This window comes from Paramisgurnus dabryanus, chromosome 24 (genome assembly GCF_030506205.2).
Source record: "Paramisgurnus dabryanus chromosome 24, PD_genome_1.1, whole genome shotgun sequence".
Classification (NCBI taxonomy): domain Eukaryota; kingdom Metazoa; phylum Chordata; class Actinopteri; order Cypriniformes; family Cobitidae; genus Paramisgurnus; species Paramisgurnus dabryanus.
Genome location: NC_133360.1, coordinates 10,255,696 through 10,278,456, shown reverse-complemented (window position 1 = coordinate 10,278,456; position 22,761 = coordinate 10,255,696). Strand labels below are relative to the sequence as shown.

Here is a 22,761-nt window from a genome sequence, read left to right as displayed (position 1 = left end):
TCTACAGTAGTTCTAAATGGACAAACTGCTCTATAGAGCGCGTTTTGTACCTACGTTTTCTCAGACGATGTGTTTGTCGTGTGGTGGCTACCGCAGCTTTTCTATGCATTTCAAAAGGCTGTGGACTGAGCCATTGCTTGCAATCTCACCCCGGGATGAAGCTAAAAATCTACACAGTGGACCTTTATGAAACAGTTTATCCAAATATAATTTCCCTTATTTATTTATCCCCCTTGATGTATAGTTGAACACAACCAAATGGGAAAATGGGCGTGGCTTTGATATCATGGCTCCGCCTTACGATTACCAAAGCACAGACTCTGGCTCCAAATGATGTCATGGACGCAAAATGTTAGTGACTGGATGATATTTTATACAAACAATCTTTAAAATTAATTATTAAAGATACAATTTTTAAGAAGGTGCTTCTATCACTGAAGCACTGCTGGTACCAATTATAATTCAACCTTTTAATTCTTCTGACATGTTTTTTTTCCTTCAGCATCCATCCTTCGACCTTGCCACCTTGGTCTGATGTTCGCCAATCTAATCTCTCTATGTTTGTCTCTTTCCTTTGACTATCTGCCCTGGGTATTTTTCCTTCAAGTTCTGCGTACGACTATACCGCCGTTTCTCTCTCTCTCTGTTTCGCTGGTAATCACACAGCCCAGATTAGTTCCCTTTTGACTTCTTCCTCAGATCTGAGGCTTGATTCTGAAGGAATGAAATGGTCACAGAAAGCGAGAGAGATAGCGAATGTGTTTACAGTCTGCCGGCAAAACCTTGAGCGTGAAAAATAATAACTAGCAGTGAGAACAATCATTGACCTGACGGCCGTGTGCAGAACTAAATATATGATAAATTTATACTATTTATACTTTGAATATACTCTTTAAATAGTACTTTTTGCAGAAAAGAACATCCCTACACTTATTTTTTGGCTTGAATGTAACTCTAGATCTGCGTATACTACATAAGGTAAGGGTGTAAAGTATGAATATGTGAATTAGTCCCCGCCTCTACTCAATCGGATAGCTCAACCATACAGTAATTATGAATATGCTAATTAGTCCCAAGCAGCCTCCACTCTATTGCTCCACCTTGGACCATAGACATATAAGTGAATAGATGCTGCATTCGGCAGTTTCAGACACATAACTGTTTAGTGTGGTTTCCCATAATGCAATTTTGATCTGCGCATTTTCTTTGTGGTGATGTTAACAGGTTAGAGCAACATGATCTCACGGAAAGTCGTGTTGTAGTAACGAAAAAAATGATTTATTTTGCCTTGAACACGAATGTGTTTTCGTGTCACTCTCACAAATTGTTATAAATAGTTTTTCGTGTCTGCACAACTTTCTTTTTCGTGTCATTTTATGTATTGTTTTCTCATTTTTCCCCCTATTTTTAAATCATTTTCGCTTGGGGTTTGGGTTAGATTTGGGGTTTGGGTTTGGATGTACTTTTATGTATTGGTTTCTACATGTTTTCCTTCTGCTTTTAAAACCATTCTCGCCTGGAGTTGGGGTTTGGGTTAGGATGTCTAAAAATGTAACAGAAAGTGATTCTAAACCCAACCCCAAGCGACAATGGTAAGAAAACAGGAAAAAACAATGAGAAAAAAATACATAAAATGACACGAAAAAGAAAGTCGTGTGACGGACATGAAAAAACTATTCATAGAAATTTGTGCAATTGACACGTAAAAGAACCCAGCCCCTAAGGTGACATTGGAGTAAAAAAATGTAAAGTTTAGTTTCATGTGCTCACGTGAAACTTTCGCGTGCTCACGTGAAACTTTGGCGTGCTCACGTGAAACTTTTAGTTTAGTTAGGCTTTCACGTGCGCGCAATAGTTTCAAAACGCGATACTTTCACTTGGGCACGCGATAGTTTCACGAAACTAAACTTTATTTCATTTTTATATTTAACTTTTGCTCCATGTCCCCTTAGGGGCTGCGTATAAAGACATTCGTGCTCAAGGCACAAAAAAAGCTGAATTTTGTGCCATGGACACAAAAAATTCACAATTTTCATGACTATAACACGACTTTCCGTGAGATCAGTCTGGGTTAGAGCATTCACACTACACAGGTGAGCATCATAGAAGTAAAGCTAAAGCAGTAGGGCTGCAATCGTTTTACCACATGGGGAATTTAAATGAAGTTTATTTAACAAGTTTGGGAGGACCTTGGTCATGTAATCCAACCAATTTGCGCACATAGGGTCTATACTGTATATAGCCATCCATCACCTCTGTCCCGTGACAGTTTTTTGCAGCAGTAGCAGTTTCCTCTACCTCATCGCCTCAGTCTTTGCTGGTACAGTATATCTATCCCAGTTAAAAAGGGGGAGTACTCGAATATTTCGAGCTCGGAGCCCTCCCGTTGGACAGCATGCCAGATATGCTTTATTTAATATTTTATTACATGTTAATGCAAACTCGTGAAATAACCTGCATTAGCATTTTTTCGTATGCGTTTTTTTTCCATGCGCAAGAAAAATAACCTTCTCTCGGAGGCATTTATGATGGACAGCTTATTAGGATCGCAACCTCTACAGATCATGAGTACACATTTACACTTGACATAAATGCTAGTTGATTCGCATCTCGGCAGCATTCAGACGAAACTAAACAAAACATGGATCACATATCAACTAGGCTTTCGCCGCAGTACAAAAATCAATATGCTGTAATTTCCAAACAATTTTTAAACGGAGAGGTAATGAGAAACATAGCATAGAAATATAACACTTTATATAGAAATATAATTTGATTTTTAAAAACATATCAGCCAAGACGTAACACGTATAGATGAAGAGGTAATGAAAAATTTGTGTTGATATTCTGTATAGGTGCTCAGTGGATGTTTCTCTTTTAAAGGCCACATTTAAATGTGAATTAAATGTCAAATCTCAAAACCCATTTTGCAAAACATGTTTGCTGGCAAACTTCACCCAAAATGTGAGTCTTGCGTCATTATATTTACATTTATGCATTTGGCAGACCCTTTAATCCAAAATGACTTACAGTGCATTACAAGCCATACATTTTATCAGTATGTGTTCACTAGGAATCAAACCCACAACCTATTGCATAACTTAAGCAATGCTTTACCAGTTCAGCAACAGGAACACGACCGATTACCAACAAAATCACAGATTTAGTTTCAGTTTTTTCCTTTTACTTCAAACTCAGATCAAGGTAAAGATTTTTGCTACATTGTCATATAAACTTTTATTAATGCCCTGTGGTCACGCATATTAAGAAATGGCCTTGGCTCCTCCACTGAATGTTATTTGCTTTTTATTGCATTTAAATGTTTTTTCCTACACTTTGAACATATATTTTAAAATCGCGCCTATCGGAAACAGAAGTCACCGGCCGCCAATGTTAGGCATTATAAAGTAAATGCATACCAGTGATGGGTTGTTTTAACCCATTGTTTGGTCAAATATGGACATTTTCTAGGTTAATACAAACCAACTGTTGGGTTTGCCCATATTTTACCCAACCATGAGTTGAAAACAACTCAGCATTTTTACTTTCACAGCCTTGTATACAGGAAATGTATCATGTACATGTCGAGTTATCCCACTTTATCCATCTTCAAATAGCACCTCTTCAGGGATTTTATTGCAGGAAGTTTACTGTAGCTCTGATGGCATAAGGATTTAATGGGCACCCATTGGTCCACCTTTTGATTTATAAATCCCATTTAAAATCAGTAACGCTGCTTCCAATTTGGCACCATAAACCTGGGTTCCCTATCGACAGGTCACCTCAAACAAGTAATTTTATACGGGTTGTACGTTGATTTGGCAAATATCCAAACATGCCTTAAACAGAACAGAACTGATGAGAACAAAATGTGCAAAACCAACCTTCGACACCAAATGCTTATGTATGCGCAATTTTGAAAACATTTCATAGTGCCAAGAAAGTAAATCTTGCAAGTTAAAAGGAATTTAATACAACCATGTATATATTTGCAAAGCTTGATTGGGTTCACAAGTTTGTTGACACTCTAGGATAGCTTGCCAATATCGAAGGGATCTTAAATATTTGGCCTGCCCTTCATCTAGATGCCTATAATAACTGGCCTGCTGTTGTTACTCACTACGAGATTGAGTCGACCTGCTCTGATCTTTCTTTCTTTGTTTGCTTACAGTTTTTCTTTAAATGGGCCCTCTTATGACCCTTTAAGTCTTGATTTTGTTTTTGGGGGGTACGAGGATAGAGGATAGATCTCCCTTTGGAGTCGAGTTTGAGAATAAACAACACTGCAATAAAATGATTTTCAAGAAAAAAATTCTTAGCATTTTTGTCTTGTTTTCAGTAAAAATATCTAAAATTCTTAAATTAAGATGCTTTTTCTTGATGAGCAAAACGACCCAAGAAAATAAGTCTAGTTTTTAGAAATATAATTTAATAGAATAAAATTTGAAAGTGATTTTGTGCATAAAACAAGCAAAAAAATCTGCCAATGGGGTAAGCAAAAAAATCTTGAACTTTTTTCTTAAACACTAAATTCAATAAAAATTTGCTTACCCCATTGGCAGATTTTTTTTGCTTGTTTTATGCACAAAATCAACTAAATTTGATATTTTTGGTCTAAAAACTAGACTTATTTTCTTGGGTCGTTTTGCTCATCAAGAAAAAGCATCTTAATTTAAGGATTTTTTTTTATATTTTTGCTGAAAACAAGACAAAAATACTAAGAATGTTTTTTTCTTGAAAATCATTATTTCATAAATCATCAAACACACTGCAAAAAATGATTTTCAAGAAAAATAAAACTCAGCAAAAGTTTTTAGACCAAAATATCAAAAATAAGTGATTTTGTGCATAAAACAAGCAAAAAATCTGCCATTGGGTTAGCAATTTTTTCTTGAATATAGTGTTTAAGAAATATTTTCAAATGTTTTTACATCTAAAATACATCTTGATTTAAGATAAAATATATTTTTACTGAAAACAAGACAAAATACTCAGAATTGTTTGTCTTGAAAATCCTTTTTGCAGTGTAAACATTTATTTCAAAAAATTATTTCATAAATAATGCAAAAAAAATATTTTCAAGAAAAACAATTCTTAGTATTTTTGTCTTGTTTTCCGTAAAAATATAAAAAATTCTTAAATTAAGATGCTTTTTCTTGATGAGCAAAACGACCCAAAAAAATAAGTCAAGTTTTTAGACCAAAAATATCAAATTCAAGTATTTTGTCCCTAAAAAAATCTGCCAATGGGGTAAGCAAAAAATCTTGAAAATTTTTCTTAAACACTAAATTCAAGAAAATTCAAGAAAACAATTGTTTACCCCATTGGCGGATTTTTTTGCTTGCTTTATGCACAAAATCACTTAAATTTGATATTTTTGGTCTAAAAACTAGACTTATTTTCTCGAGAAAATACATCTTGATTTAACAATTTTTAGATATTTTTAAGAAAATGTTTTCTTGAAAATCATTTTTTGCAGTATGCATGTACATTTTATATATATGAAGACTTTTGTTGCAAAACGAGATAACTCCATTTTTTTTAATTGTTCGGAAATCTCGTTTTTTGGTTGTGTATTCCAATTAATATCAATTCAACTGCAGTTGGTTTGTTTTGATTTAAACCTTCATAACTTAAAAAAATACAGCTAAGTAGCACCATAAAACAAAATAATAACATAATAATAAACAAGTTTTGACAAAAATGTAAAAAAATGGATTTATCTTGTTTTGGAACGAAACTCTTCATATACAGTATATAACATCTGACAAATTGAAGAAATAAACACTCACAGCTCTTGCGCAATGCTCGCGCCATGCTTAATAAGAGGCTTTGGTTGTATGTCATTGTATGTCAAATGGAAAAACAAGGTGATGTACGTACGTCGCTCGTAAATCACTGCCATGACCGTTAAGACGCCACTTAATGTCAATCAGATTTTTAACGTAGCAGCTGAACAAACTCGGTCTGTAAACCTTGATGGCCTTGTAGTGCATGTTATTTACAGCTGCACTATGCCCTCATAAAAAATCGATAATAGGACACCTTGGACAAGGATGTTGTGTCTTTTATTAGACGCACAAATGGTTGTACTTAAGCTAAATCTTAAAGAATACTATAGCATACTTTACCGTGCTATGTATAAATAAAAGTAAAGATTATGTCCATGAAGCACACTATAGTCTGTATTATACTCTTAAACGTACCGTTAAAGGTACAAAACCCGTTTAATCCTCAAGGTAAAAAAGATGTGAATAGACATTTTGATGCAAGGAAACTGATTATAAAGAACAAAATATTCACTTACATAAAGGAAGTGGTTCCTTTATGTTGATCTTTTCCCTAGCAAACAACTGTAAAGAACTTGGTGGATTTAAACCAATATATACATATATAGGCCATTGGCCTTATCTTGAGCATTTCATTTAATATAGACCCTTGGGAACGTAAATTTACTATGAGCCCATTTGTTTTCCTATCTATCCATCCATCCATCTTCCCTATAGTGCATTTACAGTAAGTAACCGCCTTTACCTTCACACCATGTCCATTTAAATGCTTATGCTCCTTTCCATACATTGAGAAATTGCCCAATTTCGGCCACCAGCACTGGGCACACTCGCATACCGGCCTCCAGATGATGGGAAACCCTGCGCGTCCCCTCTGTGCCAACTAAGTCTGCAACCAAGGATGAGAAATGAGAGCTGAAGGCTTAGCTGTTCATCAAAGAGTGAAATACTTATCTCTCACCACAGAGACCCGAGCAGCGTTAGTTCCTATACATCTGCCCCTGAGCGACTAACGCTGGGAGAAACATAATTCTGTTGAAGGACGCAGATACGTAAATAGCCAATGTGGGTTTTATTAAATGTTACCAGTATTTCACTTTTCCCAAGAACGCCACTCTTTATACTTCCATATGTCTGAACCAGTCCCTTTCTGAAATATCTCGCCTTTTCAGTTTATAAAGCCTTTAATTTTAAACAAAGAATAAGGCAACAGGATTACGTTTGATTTTCGCACTTGGTTTTTGATGAACAAGAGCAAAATTTGCTATTCTTGGAAATTGCTTCGAGACATTCGAGAAACAGAGTGAGTCAGAGATACAGACAAAGACTCAATGAGTGCCAGAGAGCTGATCATTTATTTATAACCGGCTTACGGCCACGACTGCAGTGGGTTGTCAGTAAAATGAGAGGTTTTGTGGACGTACGTAAGAGCCTTGAGAGCAGCACGTGTGTCAGGAGGTTGACTGTTCTTCGCAAACCTTTACGTTTTCACTCACGTCAATTTGAAACACAATATTTGCATAAAATGTTGAACTATGAGCTACGTACAGACGCATTTGATAGACATTTGATAGTAGTGCCCAATAAACGGCTCTGGGCATTCGTAATCCACGCCTTAAATACGAGAAAATTAGCATATGGTTCCCAGACCACGTCTCATTCTCTAGGAGACTGGTCTGGTGTTAGCCAGGCTATCACTTCTAAGCAATCCGAGATATACATGTCCATCATCTTTCAGACAGATGCACACATTTGGTGTTATTTTAGTAAATGTCTTTGCTTTTCCGAGCTTTAAAATGCTGGAAAACAGGGATCAGGGAACGACTTCTGACTTTAACCCCCCCAAAAAATGCATTCATCCTTCACAAAGGTAATCCACACGGCTCCAATGGGTTAATAAAGGTCTTATGTGGGTAATCGATGCGATTTTGTAAGTAAAATAACCAGATTTCAAACTTTATAAGCTGTAATAACTAGCTTCCGGTAACAGCGCCATCTTGGACTTACGTGATTCATGCGAGTTTTAACGTAGTGAACGTTGGTTGTCCAAGATGCCGTCGTTACGGGAAGCTAGTCATCATTACAGTTTATAAAGTTTTAAATATGGATATTTTTATTACAATGTGGCATCAATTACCCGCAAAAGACCTTTATTAACCCTTTGGAGCCATGTGGATTACTTCTGTGAAGGATGAATGCACATTTTAGGGTTTTAAAGTCAAAAGTTGTTTCCTGATCCCCGTTTTCTGAAAGATGATGGACATATATGTATCTCGGATTGCTTGAGGGTAGTGATGCACCGATGTATCGGCCGCAGATATTTATCGGCCGATTTTTGATGAATTTGAAACCATCGGCATATCGGCAATAGCACGAGAAAGGCAGATACCGATTGTTTATTAATTAACTGCATAAAGAAATCCACTATATGTAAAAAATGAGTTAATGTTGTTAATAAAATAAATGCTAAATATCGAAAACCACCTTTGAAGGTTGTCATGCTGTCTTATTATATTTGTTTTAGCTTAATTTGTGCCTCTCTTATTATGTTGGTCAGTTGAATGTTAATCAGATCCAATCCATGTTCAGAAAAATAATTTGATGCAGAAATAAACTTACTAATAGACCAACTGTATGGTATTGTATACAAGTGTTTAATATCGGTATCGGCCAGAAGTTGTCTGTTTAAATCTGTATCGGTATCGGCCCAAAAAATCCTATCGGTGCATCCCTACTTGAGGGTGAGTAAATCATGGGATAAAAAAAAGGAATAGGTGAATTTTTTTTCTAATTTTAGGGTTGTTGTGGATGTGCATAATAGGTGCCCTTTAATGTATTTTCCATTCATAATCTGCGCAAACATACATGTAGCTTTCCAAACAGAAACCTTTTTGATGTACGCAACCTGACAGCAAAATGCCGCCCAATATATTTTGTAAATTGCCAACACGTGGCTTGGGAGAACAAAGAAACTACAAAGACAAACGAAGCAAATATGATGTCTTTCATCTTTGAAAGCCAGACTCAACAAAGTCAAAGGATGACATTGTTTTGAAAATAAACTTCTTGCCCAAACACCGTTTCTGTTAATTGGGTCTGTGGTTAGATTCTCCAAATATGTCAAAAACACACAGAGGATTAACCGGTCACGCTGTAAATGAGGGGCAAGACTCTAATTAATAAATGTTAAACAGCTCGCTGAAAAATAATCCATACTACTCCAGGACAACAAATTTTACAGCTTATGTGCATAACCATCAAAATTAAGACTATTTTCTGTGTCGGGAGAAGGACAAAGGGAACCACGATGAATCTATGCTAGAAACAGGGTATAGGTCTGAGCTAATGGGTCTGTTTTAGAAATATGTATATGTATATATATATGTATGTGTATGTGTATATATATATATATATATATATATATATATATATATATATATATATATATATATATATATATATATATTTTAGAGATGCACAGATATATTGCCCAAAGCAATTTGTCTTACTATTGGCCGATATTTTTAAAAATAGTCGCTAGTTGTGGCCGATAGACGGTATAGACGGTTTCATCGCACACGCGGTGACGCAATTATGCGTCTAGTCCGACCTTTACTTCTGGTTTCAGTTTTTTTTATGGTCTGACTAGTTGCTAAACTGAACTCTTGAACAAGTACCTCGTCGAAAATAACAAATGTTTTGGTTTCCTAGGTAATCTACGTGTTGTTTATTTTGCTTGTTATATAAATAAACTACTTTAAATAGACTTTGTTGTTATTGATTCTTAGCTGAGTTTACTGGAAGTTACATAAAAGCCGCTTCTTTATGTTGTTGCTGCTGAAACCGTCTATAAAAAAAAGTGAATAAACATCACTAGTTTAATGTTTAATATTAATGGTCATTACATGAATGAATAACAATCAGAAAATGTAATCTTCAGAATTTACTTAATGCAATTTAATATCCCAACCAAACTACTGTATGAGCATTGGCAGATATTACTCTGAATCATCGGCTATAGGTATTGGTGAAAAAAATCGGTTTTACATTTTGGCAGACACTTTTATATTGCAAAGTGACTAACAGTGCCTTTAAACATTTTTATCAGTATGTGTGATCCTTGGAAATCAAACCTGTGATCTTTGCACTTCAAACACAGTGCTCTACAAATTGAGCTATTTATAAATCTGACAAAAATGTAACAAATTGACTATTAAATGGTTATTAGGATGACCTTCACTATAAAGCAGAGCTCTTCATCCATTTTTTAACCAAAGCCCCCTTAATGAAAAGAGGGGAGAGGCCCCCTAGTACATGTCACATAACATTTAAATGTAACTTAATGACGAAAATGTAATTGTGGGAATGTTATGCACTTTAAAGTTTACATTTTTTATTATTAACCCATATTTTTCCACAAAAATATTTTGCATTCAAACAATATTTGGAGGACCCCCCCAGTAATACCACCGTGGACCACCAAGAGTGCCCGCCCCCCTGTTGAAGACCCATGCTTTTTTATACAATTTTTTGCCAGTATTAATTTATTACGATTATTTCCCTTAAAGGGCAGCTATGGTTTTTACATTTCCTTAAGTGTGTGTTAGTACATGTTAACGATATGCAAAAGGTACGAACCCCAAAGTAAACGATGACCCAAGTTATCGTCTCCAATGTAAATCTCTTTTTTGGACTACAACAAACATACGGAGAGTTTACTTCCTGGGATTGGTGACGTAGACAAGACCGACATTATCATAACTCCTCCCACTTCGGACTCAAAGGCTGTAAGTTAACACTAAATGTGGGGACACATTTCAAGCGAGAGCAAGGTTACATCGTGTTACCTTGTAAGATACATTGTTACAGTTCCCTTTCGAGGGAACTTGCGCTGCGTCACTGCGGTGACACTTTGGGGACGCCTCCAGGGGTAAGTGCGTCTGAATGTGTATATCAAATTAACCAATGGTGAGGCTTAATGACAAAGACAGGGTGACGCGGGAGCCAGGAAGTATATCGCTATCTGAAATATTGCCAAAGACGGCGTTACAGGGACGCAGGAAGTATGGCAAGGGAGACGCAGCGTCTCGTTCCCTTCTCAGGGAACAACAGTTACATACGTAAACAGAGACGTTTTCATGTGTCAAACACAACTATGCAAACAAGCATTTTGGTATGAATCAACATTTGCATACAGAAGATATAAGCATTTAAAGCAGTTTAGCACGTGTGCTTAAAAGTCTAGAATTTTTATGATATTATTATACACTACAAAGGGAATAATATGGCTTTTATCCAGAAAATTCATGCACTTTCAATGATATGTATCTATGTACTGTATGTATATTTTCAAAAACTTCTCAGGGCCTTGAATCCCCCCCAGATTCACAAACTTTCAAGGATTTCAAGGACCCGTGGTGGGAACCCTGTATATATAAAGGGAGGATGGGATGTGGAAAGCCAAGATATTGTTTTGATATGAACGTCATTTACCACAAATTCAAAAAAGTTATGCGAATCAAATTGGCTTTTTTAAAGAACTGGAAATGATACGATAAAAACCCTACAGGAATCAGCTTGACCACGTGCCCTAACGTTTATCTGTTTTATTAATGCCGCCATTTCATCAGATTCAACAAAAATGACCCAACGCCCATTTTTTATTTATTTTTTTGGCTGAGAGATCTTTTACACAGCAGAAGTGCGGGGACAGTAAGTAATAAAAAAAGTTATGCCGTATTTGTTCAGTGCATCGGAGAGACGACAGAATAGCAAATTACGAACGAGTGTCTGAGGATGAATAAAAAACTAGATGTTCGTGTAATTCAGCTTAACGGTTTCTCCGAGGACATGCCGTTTCACTTTCACAAACAAAAAAGACATAATAAAACGTATTAAAGCGGCATTGTTATTTTTTTGCCTTGTAACAATACGGCGAGTGCGACACATTTGTAATAAAAGCCTTAACGTTTCTAAGAGTTTTTGTAAAACTTTATTTACAACACAAATTCAATTTACACTCTTTTGTACATAATGTACACACAGTTTTGTTCTGAAAAACAAATAAACATGCACTAAAATGAAATAAACTTTCGAATCTTCCCAAGCTTTGAACGCTAACCAAAAAGAAAAGTGTCTAGTTTTATTATCCTTTATGTTTATTGTTTATTTACAAATGGAACAAAAATCTGACTTTTCAATCATTGAAAAAAAATCTCAGTGGCTGCCAATAATAAAACTAAAATGAATTCCAAAATGTCTTCCTTGAATTACAGAAAACACACACTGTGTGGCAGATTTGTACTGATTTTTAACTCAACAAAACTAAAACAAACCCATAAACTTGAACCAGAACCAACTTGAATGAAGCCTTCAATAACACCATACATGACCCAAGTAAACTAGATAGCTGTAAGGCAAAGCGATTTATGTTGTAGAGTGGTCATTTTTTTAGCTGTCTTAAAATTTTAAAGCAAACTAAATTGTTTAATTCATCCAGGAATCTACGTTTGTTGTTTGTTATTTTATTGTGGATCTAAAGTTCTCCATTTCACAGCAATAACTCGTTAATTGTTGTTTTAATCACAAGACCAAAGCCTGTTTTCGGATTAAACCAACTTCGCAAAAAAGTGCGCATAACTACGTAACATTTCCGCAAAAACTTTTAATGCGTAACGCAACAGCGCCAATAATCTCCTCCTTCTCCAAATATTATTTTCTTTTTAAGTTTTACAAAAAAAATTATTGGCATCCACACAGGCCCCATATTGTATGTGAACTTCTTTCTTCAACATGACTGGGAACAATGGGTTCCAATCAAAACGCTTATCTAACTTCTGTGAACAATCCACCCAGAATGATTGACCCTTATGTTGTTTCAAACCTGTATTTTGTATGATTTTTCTTTGTTCAGCACAGTGGTTTGTAGTTATTTTCCATACAAGTGAAAGGGGACCAGAACCCCCAAACTCCAAAAATGGCCCAACAGGTGCCCATACGGTAATAACATGCACCAAATTAAGTCTTTTTAAGTTTTGCATGAGGTGAAGAGCAAAACTGTGTTGTTTAATGTCAATGCCACTATGCATCTCGTAATTGTTCGTAAGCCACTAAATATATGCATTGAATATATGCATATTTAAATCACCAATGATATTTATAAGCAATACAGTATAGTTTAGTTTCATTTGGCTTTTTTTTTCATTTTTGGAGAGACCTAAACATCCCTGGTCACCATTCACTTTCTTGTATATACTCATATATCCTGCCAAACATCTTTTTTCATGCTTGATAAACTCAATGCATTTTTAATTTAGGCTGTACTGTCCCTTTAAATGTTAGTGCTGGTTAATAATTTACAAAAAAATGGGCTGTATTCTCGCTTTGGGTCACTTATGTGGGTCAACTTAAAATAAAAAGATAGACAACATGCAAGTGCTGGATTTTAACTGGCATTGTCAGCTTAATCGGCCAAATGTATCCTTTAAAAAAGCTTTGTAGTAAAAAAAAAAACACATACGCAATAATGCTAAGCTATGAAAAAGCAACGCAAATGCCACCTAATTTGTGACACTCCACGAATGCCCGGTCCCATCTTCTGCCATGTCTTGCGTCTCGTCTACAGCGGCGCTCATTAAAATCCGAAAAGGATGAGGGGGCATAAAAGATTGACAAGCAGAACAGATTCTCAGCCTTTCATCTGCTTCAGCATTTGCTAGATTAAATTGGAGGAAAATTAAGTGAAAAATAGGAAAATCGCTGAAAGATTCACTTGAGGGCTCCTTAATTGGGTCCTCTGGGAAACATGCTGGCCACAAAATTTGGGTTTAAGGGTATTTATTGCCGCATGTTAAGATCCTAGTGCGTATGGGTTTAAAAAGGGCGATAAAAGAGGGTGGATGGGCTTTACCGCGAGGGAACGAGGGAGCTTGTCAATCTGGATTTTTGGCACGATTGTGTCAGCGGAGATGAACGTTTGTAATTAGTGAGCGAGAGATGGCTCGGTCCAGGCTTCGTTTATGAGTTTTATGGTAGTTAAAAAAAAGCAAGGGAAATGGAAAAAAGGAACTTGTGGTGGGTAATAACAAAGTAAGTCTTTACTGCCCTCTGGTGTTCACTTATAATAAAGTTCAGCTTAGTTGCTTCCCAATCCGGATGTCATCCCAGGACTGCTGCTTAGAGGTGCTTTGCCTTTGTGTCGCTGACCACCTCGCCTCCTGCCACTTCCACCAGATTTGAACTAAAAGAGACAGAGAAATCCAAGCCGTCGTTTATTTCCTGTGCTTAATGTTTAGCAGCCGAATCATCTGTTTTATAGACGTTTCATTTTTGTCCATTTAGGTTAAATGCAATTAAACAGAATCGGCTTCAAGAGCAAAATTCATTAGCGTTCAGTAAATTGAAACGCTTCATTTATTTATTATTTGAACACTATTAAAACAAACAAAGAAAAAAAATGCCGTCTCCATAAGCCATAAGCAGAGAAATCAATTACCTTTAAATCCAAGTAAAGGTTTAAGTATCGTTTAAACAATAAAAACCCTAAATTACATTAAACCACCTTCATGAAAGTCTTGCTTACAGCCCCCCTACTGTATGCGATTTAAACGAAAACCATTTATACATTAAGAAGCAATAAATCCTGACCTCAAAGGGTTAAAAACTAATTTGCCTTCACTTCAAACGACTTACTACTATCCCTTTAACCACCTTTAAGCAGCTTCTCATCCTCCCCGCTAGCTACAGTGACAAGCCGCAGGCCACAGAAGGCATAAAAGGAAAGTTTCGGAGCATTTGGGATCAAAGGGGAATTTCAAAAATTCATGGGAATGAGACGCAAACCGCGGCATTTGGGTTACAATCCCCACTCTCTAACTATCAGGCCATGACTGCCACCCTTTTTCTTAAAGGGATAGTTCACCCAAAAATGAAAATCACCTTTATGTCGTTCCAAACTCGGAAGACCTCCGTTCATCTTCGGAACACAGTTTAAGATGTTTTAGATTGAGTCTGAGACGTTGTTGACCCTTTATTAAAAAACTATGTACGGTTTACTGTCCATGTCCAGAAAGGTAATAAAAACATCATCAAAGTAGTCCATGGGACATCAGTGGGTCAGTTAGATTGTGTTGAAGCATCGAAAATACATTTTGGTCTAAAAATAACAAAAATTCAGACTTTATTCAGCATTGTCTTCTCTTCCGCGTCTGTTGTGAACCGCGTCCGCGAGACTTAAGTCACCCTCAGACTGTCCAGATAACACGTCAGCCGCGTCACTGCACTCACCTGACTTTAGTCTCGCGCATGCGCTTCACACCAGACGCAGAAAGAGAAGACAATGCTGAATAAAGTCGTAATTTTTGGACCAAAATGTATTTTGGATGCTTCAACACATTCTAACTGACCCACTGATGTCACATGGACTACTTTGATGATGTTTTTATTACCTTTCTGGATATGGACAGTAAACCACACAAAGATTTCCAATGGAGGGTCTCGGACTAAATCTAAAACATCTTAAACTGTGTTTGCGAAGATGAACGGAGGTCTTCTGAGTTTGGAACGACATGAGGGTGATTTTCATTTTTGGGTGAACTATCCCTTTAAGAAAAAGTGGTGAGCAGTGTGCAGAGGTGGACAATATACGTGGAAATCCAAAGAATCTATGGGAATAATTCATCAAGATGACACTAGGAATGTTTTATGGTTTCTCTGACGTGGTTAAGTGAATTTGTGTTTTAAAGACTATGATTTTAATCAAACATGCTTGTACAAGAGATTCCCAGGAAATACCCGGGAAATTGCGAATTCACGGCGTAGGTGTCCTGTGAGAATTTCATTTTCCTGCACGCCTATAATTTATTTTGAGCTTTACCGAATACTGTAACTAAAGCAAATTGTCTTGCTGATTTGCTTGGTGCATCTTGCCAACTTTCTAGCCAAAATAACAGATTTTTACTCAGTTAGATTTATAAACCTTTATAAATTGTGTCGCTTTCTCTCACCTGTTGTCCAGTTGGTGAGCTTGTATCCACGTTTGAGGTTTCTTCGCTGACTCCTTCAACCTGTGGTGAGGTTTTCTTGGTAGACTGCATCTTGGCCTGAGGCTTGGTTTGAAGCAGCTGTTATATGCACAAAAAAACATGTGCGAATTTAAATATAAAACACAACTTTAATGACTCAAAATGCTTGCAAAACCTTCAAATCTAGCTATTGCTTCGTTTTATATGAATACTTTAAATATACATGTCAGATGTCAACCGATACAGTCAAACCTACACAGATAATACAATTATAAAAGGATTATAAAATAGGGCTGTGTATCGGCAAGAATGAAGTTCAGAGCTAACTAGTGGTTGGGATGTAAACTCCAAATGAAACGACTGCACGCCTACGAATCTTGTAAGATGTTAATTGTTTAAAATATCAATATTGCATTGTTGAGAATCGGTAAAGTATTGCCAAGCAAAATGCCGTGATACTCACATGCATCTGAATTTTTTTACACCCCATAATAAGAAAAAAAAAAGGATGGTTTTTGCCCTGGATGCTGATTGGTTAAAAGCCTTGTTATATTTACAATATACCACAGCTGAGACCTTTTAATACTTATGTGACAGGTTAAGACTTATGTTATATTATATGCATAGCAACGCCTCTATCTACAGCTTTAGATGGTAAACAAATACTTTTGACCTCTAACCTTAGTGATGGTACCCACGGCTTTGGTTCTCCCTTCTCTGAAGACGAGTCTGTGGTCCATGTGAAGGTACTCGGGCGTCTTGATGAAACGAAAGTTTACAGTGGCTTTGTCCCCGGTTCGTAGACAAGTTTTATTCATGCCGACAATAGTGGCGGTTTGTCTGATGCTACCACAGTGAACTATAACAGAAATACAAAATAAAAGTCAATGTGCACTACATTGTTTACATCATATGTGTGTGTACTGTGTATAATAATTATATATATAAACATATTTTATAGTATATACTAGTATGTATATATTATATAGTATAATATATACACTTCCAAAAAAAAAACATTCTGCACATGAAGGTTTCGAGTGAGCACATGAAATTAAACTTTAGATTTTTTTACTCCAATGTCACCTTAGGGGCTAGGTACATTTATAAATAAAAACTTTTATTCTGCAAATGATTAGACGTGATTAATTGTTATGCAGCCCTACTAACCAAATGTTATTAAAATGTATTTACTCTAAACAATACACCTTTGACAAAAAAAGATATAAAATACCACATCTTTGTCTCCCATACTGACCCATGGCCTGGTATCTCGGCGCTATCGTAGTCGGGTGATGCAGTACCAAAATCTCAGCCTCGAACTCCCAGCACGCCTGCGGGTTCAGACGGGGCGACACCATCACCATTCCCTTCCTGATATACGACCGCTTGATCTTCTTCAGTGCAAAGGATGCGGTCTGTCCGCCTCTGACTTCTTTCACAACCATGCGCTTGCGGTGGATGGATTTGACGGTTATTGGAATAAAGACACCCAGAGGATCAGGGCCGAGGAGCAGCGTGTCATTAAGGCGTATTAATCCGCGTAAAGTAGTTCCTGACACTACCGTGCCGACTCCCTGAGAAACACATGAGAGGAGTTTGAAATGACAGTGGATTGAAAAACATCAAGACCTTCGAAAACGCACGATTTACCGGCACTGAATATGTGTCATCGATCTGAAACTCTGGTGGTTCGTCGTCCTTAAATGTCAATCTGGAGGACAGCAGGTTCAAGAACATCTTCAACAAGTCCATGTTTTCACCCGTTACGTTCGAAATTTGGAAAATTGGACACACCCTATACAAAAAATTATGTTTTGGTTTGTATTGATTATAACTCTTGCATTAGTTTCAAGATAAAATATTTTTAAGTATATGATAAAAGTAAAACAAATATATCTGGTGTTTTCTAGGTGTTTGTAAGAGTTACGTTACCTCTCCGAGCTAAAGTTTGAGGCCGTGACGATGACATCATCTTTGTTTTGCACCAAAACTGGAATTTTTCTGCATCCCGGAGACTTCAGCAACCTCTGTAATAACTTCAGCGTCTCTGTAACCCAAACAATCGATTGATATTACATTATTGAAAGGGTCTTGAAAAGGATGCATGCTTGATGTTACCTTGCAAAATGTTAGCGGGACACATGTCTATTTTTGTGACGACTACGAAGACGGGAACGTTGAGGGCCAGTGCCAGACCGAGGTGCTCTTTGGTCATGCCAACGATTCCTGCGTTACTGCCCACCTTTACGATAAAGAGAAACATAAGACATTAAACACCCCAAGCACGTAGCTCAATTGGTAGAGCATTGCATCAGCGGCATAACAAAAGTCATGGGTTTGATTCCCAGGGAACAAACATACTGATATAAATGTGAAATTGTATAATGGAGGCCTATCTCCCTTACCATTAACATGCAAAAATCGGGCAAGTGTCCCGTCATGCCGAACACGGTGGTCTTCAGGTATTTCTCGTGCCCTGCAAGGTCGATGAAGGTGATGACTTTGGACGACCTCTCGCAGATCTTTGTCCAGTCGAGGCTTCCCCCGTGGCTGTCTGGTTTGTTGACCACCTGCCCGTCTTGGTCGAAACCCAGTATGTCATTGCCGACGCTGCTGGTGCGGCCGCTCTCCATCTCGTGTTTGTGGCGGAAGAGCTTTTGGCGGGCGAATCCGCGACCATTGTCGAGTTCCCCATGGGTGAGGACGCCAAGCAGCGTGCTTTTACCAGCATCTACGTTGCCTACAACTGCCACTCTAAGAGCGAAAGGTAAAAAGGCAAAATAAAGTATTTAAATCGTTGACATGACCTTACTCAGTCAATATTAAAGGTCACATATCATGAAAATCAGACTTTTTTCGTGTTTAAGTGCTATAATTGGGTCTCCAGTGCTTCTATCAACCTAGTAAATGTGTTAAAGAACATCCCAGTAACATAGTTTTGGTAAACTGATCTCTACAAGCATTTGAAAAATAGGTCATTGAAATTTGGCTCCCCTTGTGATGTCAGAAGGGGATAATAGCGCCCCTTAATCGGCACTATCCAACCACAGCCCTGCCATTTAGTGTAGAGATCAGCTAATTTGCATTTTAAAGGACACACCCAAAAAACGACTCACATCTACAAAGTGGCAATTTTAACATGTTATAATAAATTATCTATATGGTATTTTGAGCTAAAACTTCTTGTGAAATGTCCCCTTTAAAGATATCAAGGTAATATTTTAACAAAATGTTCTTTACATTATGTAAGATGACTTTAGCTATGTTTTCATAGGTAGGGTCACATATAAGATATATTTGTGGAAAAATCTGGCAACCTGACTTCCAGAAAGTCGGCCTCTCCCACCCGCCGTCGTATGAGGTAATCGCGGATGCGTCCCGCCGTCTCTGCTCTCTCTCTCAGCAGAATCAGATCAGCATCAACCTGTTCGCAAAGCGACTGCACGGTGGCGACAGACGCGTCCATATCCCTCTCATCCAGACCGTAATCACCACCGTCTGGAAAAAAGACACGGAGAAGTCCTAAATGGCCCATTTACCTCAGAGAAAGTCGAAATCAATTTCCAAATAGAACTGTTTAACTTTGGACAAGTAATTAGTCTGCTCTCTGATCTGTCGTAATGCGAAATAAAGCAGTCGCAAATGTGAAACAATTACAAGGAGTCAACATTTTGTGTAGCTCAGTTGGTATAGCATTGCATTAACAGCACAAAAGATCATGGGTTCGATCCCAGGGAACACACATACTGATAAACATGTAACTTTGTAATGCACAGGAAGCCATTTCGAACAAAATTGTCTTCATAAATGTTAATGCATAAGTGTAAAATGTGTAATAGCAGGGGTGTCGACATTAAGTAGGACATTTGATACGAAGTCATATGTGGAAATATCCCAGTTTAAATGTTCTACCTATGACCTCAATGTGTTCCTGTCAATTACACATCACGCAACATTAAAGGACACCAAATGGTATTTGTTTAAAATTAGTTACAAAGCTTTCGCGCTTTGGTAATTTAAACGTTTTGTTTTTGTGAGTTTGATGTGGAAAAACTTGAATTTCGAGTTGTTTTGAACACAGCGTTAAGCCAAATCAATGGATGCTTTTTGACTCCAGTGGGTTACGATAAATTAAAAGTAAAACTATTTTATAATTTATTTACTTTACAATTTTATTATTGATTTTACAAGTTTTATTCAATAGACTAAAGCGTTACTTTTAACATATTATGCGATATACAACAGCTTAAAGAGCACCTATTATCCTTTTCACGATTGTGAGTGTATATTAGTACATGTTAATGATATGCAAAAGGTACAAATCCTAAAGTAAATGATGACGCGAGTTATCGTCTTCAACGTAAATCTCTTTTCTTGGACTACAACAAACGCACGGATTGTAGGCAACAGTTTACTTCCTGGGCCAGGTGACGTGGACAAGACACTTTGTACAAAATCAATGCGTTTCAAGGATGCAAGGCATAGAGGAGCGGCAATAATCAGAAAGATCAGAATCAGAATCTGTATGTGTACGGTATGTGGAAATGTACGGTATGTGGAAAATAATGTGTTTTTTTAACCATAAACCAGACGGACACATTGAATTATACCAAATATACAAAATAACGTTGTTTTTAGCAACATAAGAGGTGTTCTTTAATGCATAACCACTAGCTATTACCACCCTTCTGATTGTTAGTAAACTATTCAATGTTTCGCAAAATATCGTCAAATAAGCTACGTCTTTACTAAAAGATATGAAAGTGATTTTGTAAAATATAAAAAAAAATCGAAGGGCCTTTAACTCTTTCACCGCCATTGACGAGATATCTCGTCAATTAAGAGAAAACGCTTCCCCGCCAATTATGAGATTTTCCGTATTTCCGCAATACCGCTATTATCCAACTTTTTAAACCCGGAAGCATTGCCCTATGGCAAGCTGCTGCATGTCCGTGTCTGTTTTAAAGATCGCTCTGAATGGGATCTCTATGAAAAGTCCGTCACAAAAATGGAATTATCTCTGCTTTTTGCTCAAAATGTGGTGTTTTTGCAGAAACCTACCCATATTCAAAAGCTGATTACAAAAGAACCACTGAAGGTTAGATGAAACGTTTTTTTTTTTTTTTGTTGAAAGCAGAGAGTCTGTTCTTTCATTTGGTATATTGTATGTTTATATATTTAGAGAAGAACATTTTCTGGAAGGCATTAAACTTTGGTGAAAATCATGAAAAACGCTGGCTGGCAACTTTTTTTTAAAACGCTGGCGGTGAAAGAGTTAAAGTCAGACAGGTCTCAATAGGTGACCCCAAAGGTCAGCAATAGAATGAGTGTCAAAAGTTCACAAATGTGGTGCACTGTTAACAGACTCACAACAGTTTAAACATTTTGGGGCGGCACAAGACAAAGGCAGAAATTTACATTTGACCGGCACAACATTAACGGACATCTCATTAACGGGGCGTAGACGTTAACGCTTCTCATTTACTTTTAATGGGTGACGTCATGCGTTGCCGAACTGAATTGTGGATCCGCCGTTGCACGCGGCAGAAGCAGAACGTTTCTCAACTTTTTAACCTGATGTGATGTGATTGGCTGTTGGCTACGCTTCAAACATGCCCTCCATCAAGCATTAATGCTTACGCCCTGTGTGAATGTACCTAAGGGAGAGTTTCAATACATATTTGACCTCACCTGTCCCCATCCCAACCACATAGATGGTCTCTCCACAGCCTTCCTCCATTCTGTCCCGCAACTGTTTGAGTAAAAAGTCATACTGCTCGCCTGTGGGGCTGACCAGTGCCAACTAAAACAACAACAACAAATTAAGAACCAGATTTTAGATTTTAATTAATTACTATGCTTCAAATGTTTTCAAAGATGAAATCAATGGTTTCCTTGTTTATCTTTTTTCATGCAGTAAAAATATTTTACATAATTGTATTGAATTAATTATAGAAAAGATAGATACATTTTGTAAATATAAACTTTTTAATGCAATATTATACTTTATAGAAATACAATGAAGACGTCTGATGGATGTTGCATCAACTTTTGACAACTAGAAATTCTTTACCCACGTTCAACTAGTAAAACTGTATTATTTATATATTATTGAAAACCTAAAAAACTTGTTTTTTTACAATAATGCTCTGCCTGATATGTACTGTAAATGTTGCTTGTTTTCACATTTTTATCTGATGAAAATGCCTTTAATACATTTTATGTCATGATTGAATTATTTGCTGTATATAAACTTCACATTGCACGTAAAATGCTTTAAAAACTTGCATGCAATAAACTTTATGGTTAACTTTACAAATAGCACTCTGGTATAGACAGCGATGCCACCTGGCACAGTCAACGTGTCACTCATGCAACAACCAGACATCAATATATGTTTACATTCAATTATAAAGTTGTTAGCAATCCTTAATCATCGTGCATTTACTAAACAAACATTTGCACTGATTCGTGTGCATATAATTGAGTCAAATCAGCTGTCAGGCCTGAAATTCACCTTGCTGCTGAGGTGCAGATGATCCCCGGCGTCTCCGTTCTTGTCGTCGCCGGTTTCGCTGCTCTCAGCGTCGGCCTGATCTTCTGCGTTGCCTGCGTCCGGTGCGAACATACACGCCGGCACCACCGACTCCAATACCGGGCTTAAGCTCGACTCCGTCGCCGCCATCCTCCAACTTGGGTCTAGGGAAGTAAAAAACCCCGGTTGCGACTGTGTTATTCTTCGGATTTAAAGTTTCGTTTAGGAGTATAACTTCATTATTGTTTTAAGAAACTGATATTGCGTAACGGTAAGTGTTACTGAAGACAAACCATCTACGAAAATATCGATAATTGCCGAATTTTACCACATGAAAGTTCATAAACAGAAGTGTGCGGTAACCGACTTTAGTTTAGCGCAACGTAGCCAGTTTACTACTTACGTATGGAAG

The 22,761-nt window shown here is 37.1% G+C and overlaps 1 protein-coding gene across 1 annotated transcript; it reads right to left on the bottom strand.

Moving 5' to 3' along the window:
* Positions 1-11,758: 11,758 nt before the first annotated feature.
* gtpbp1l (GTP binding protein 1, like) lies at positions 11,759-22,761 on the bottom strand. Its single transcript, XM_065244658.1, has 11 exons — positions 22,332-22,761; positions 21,506-21,617; positions 19,132-19,312; positions 18,220-18,568; positions 17,933-18,056; positions 17,747-17,861; positions 17,465-17,609; positions 17,070-17,388; positions 16,492-16,670; positions 15,794-15,910; positions 11,759-14,028 (listed from the first exon to the last, which is right to left on the bottom strand). The coding sequence occupies exons 1-11, from the start codon at positions 22,497-22,499 to the stop codon at positions 13,924-13,926; spliced, it is 1,914 nt and encodes a 637-aa protein (XP_065100730.1). The 5' UTR covers positions 22,500-22,761; the 3' UTR covers positions 11,759-13,923.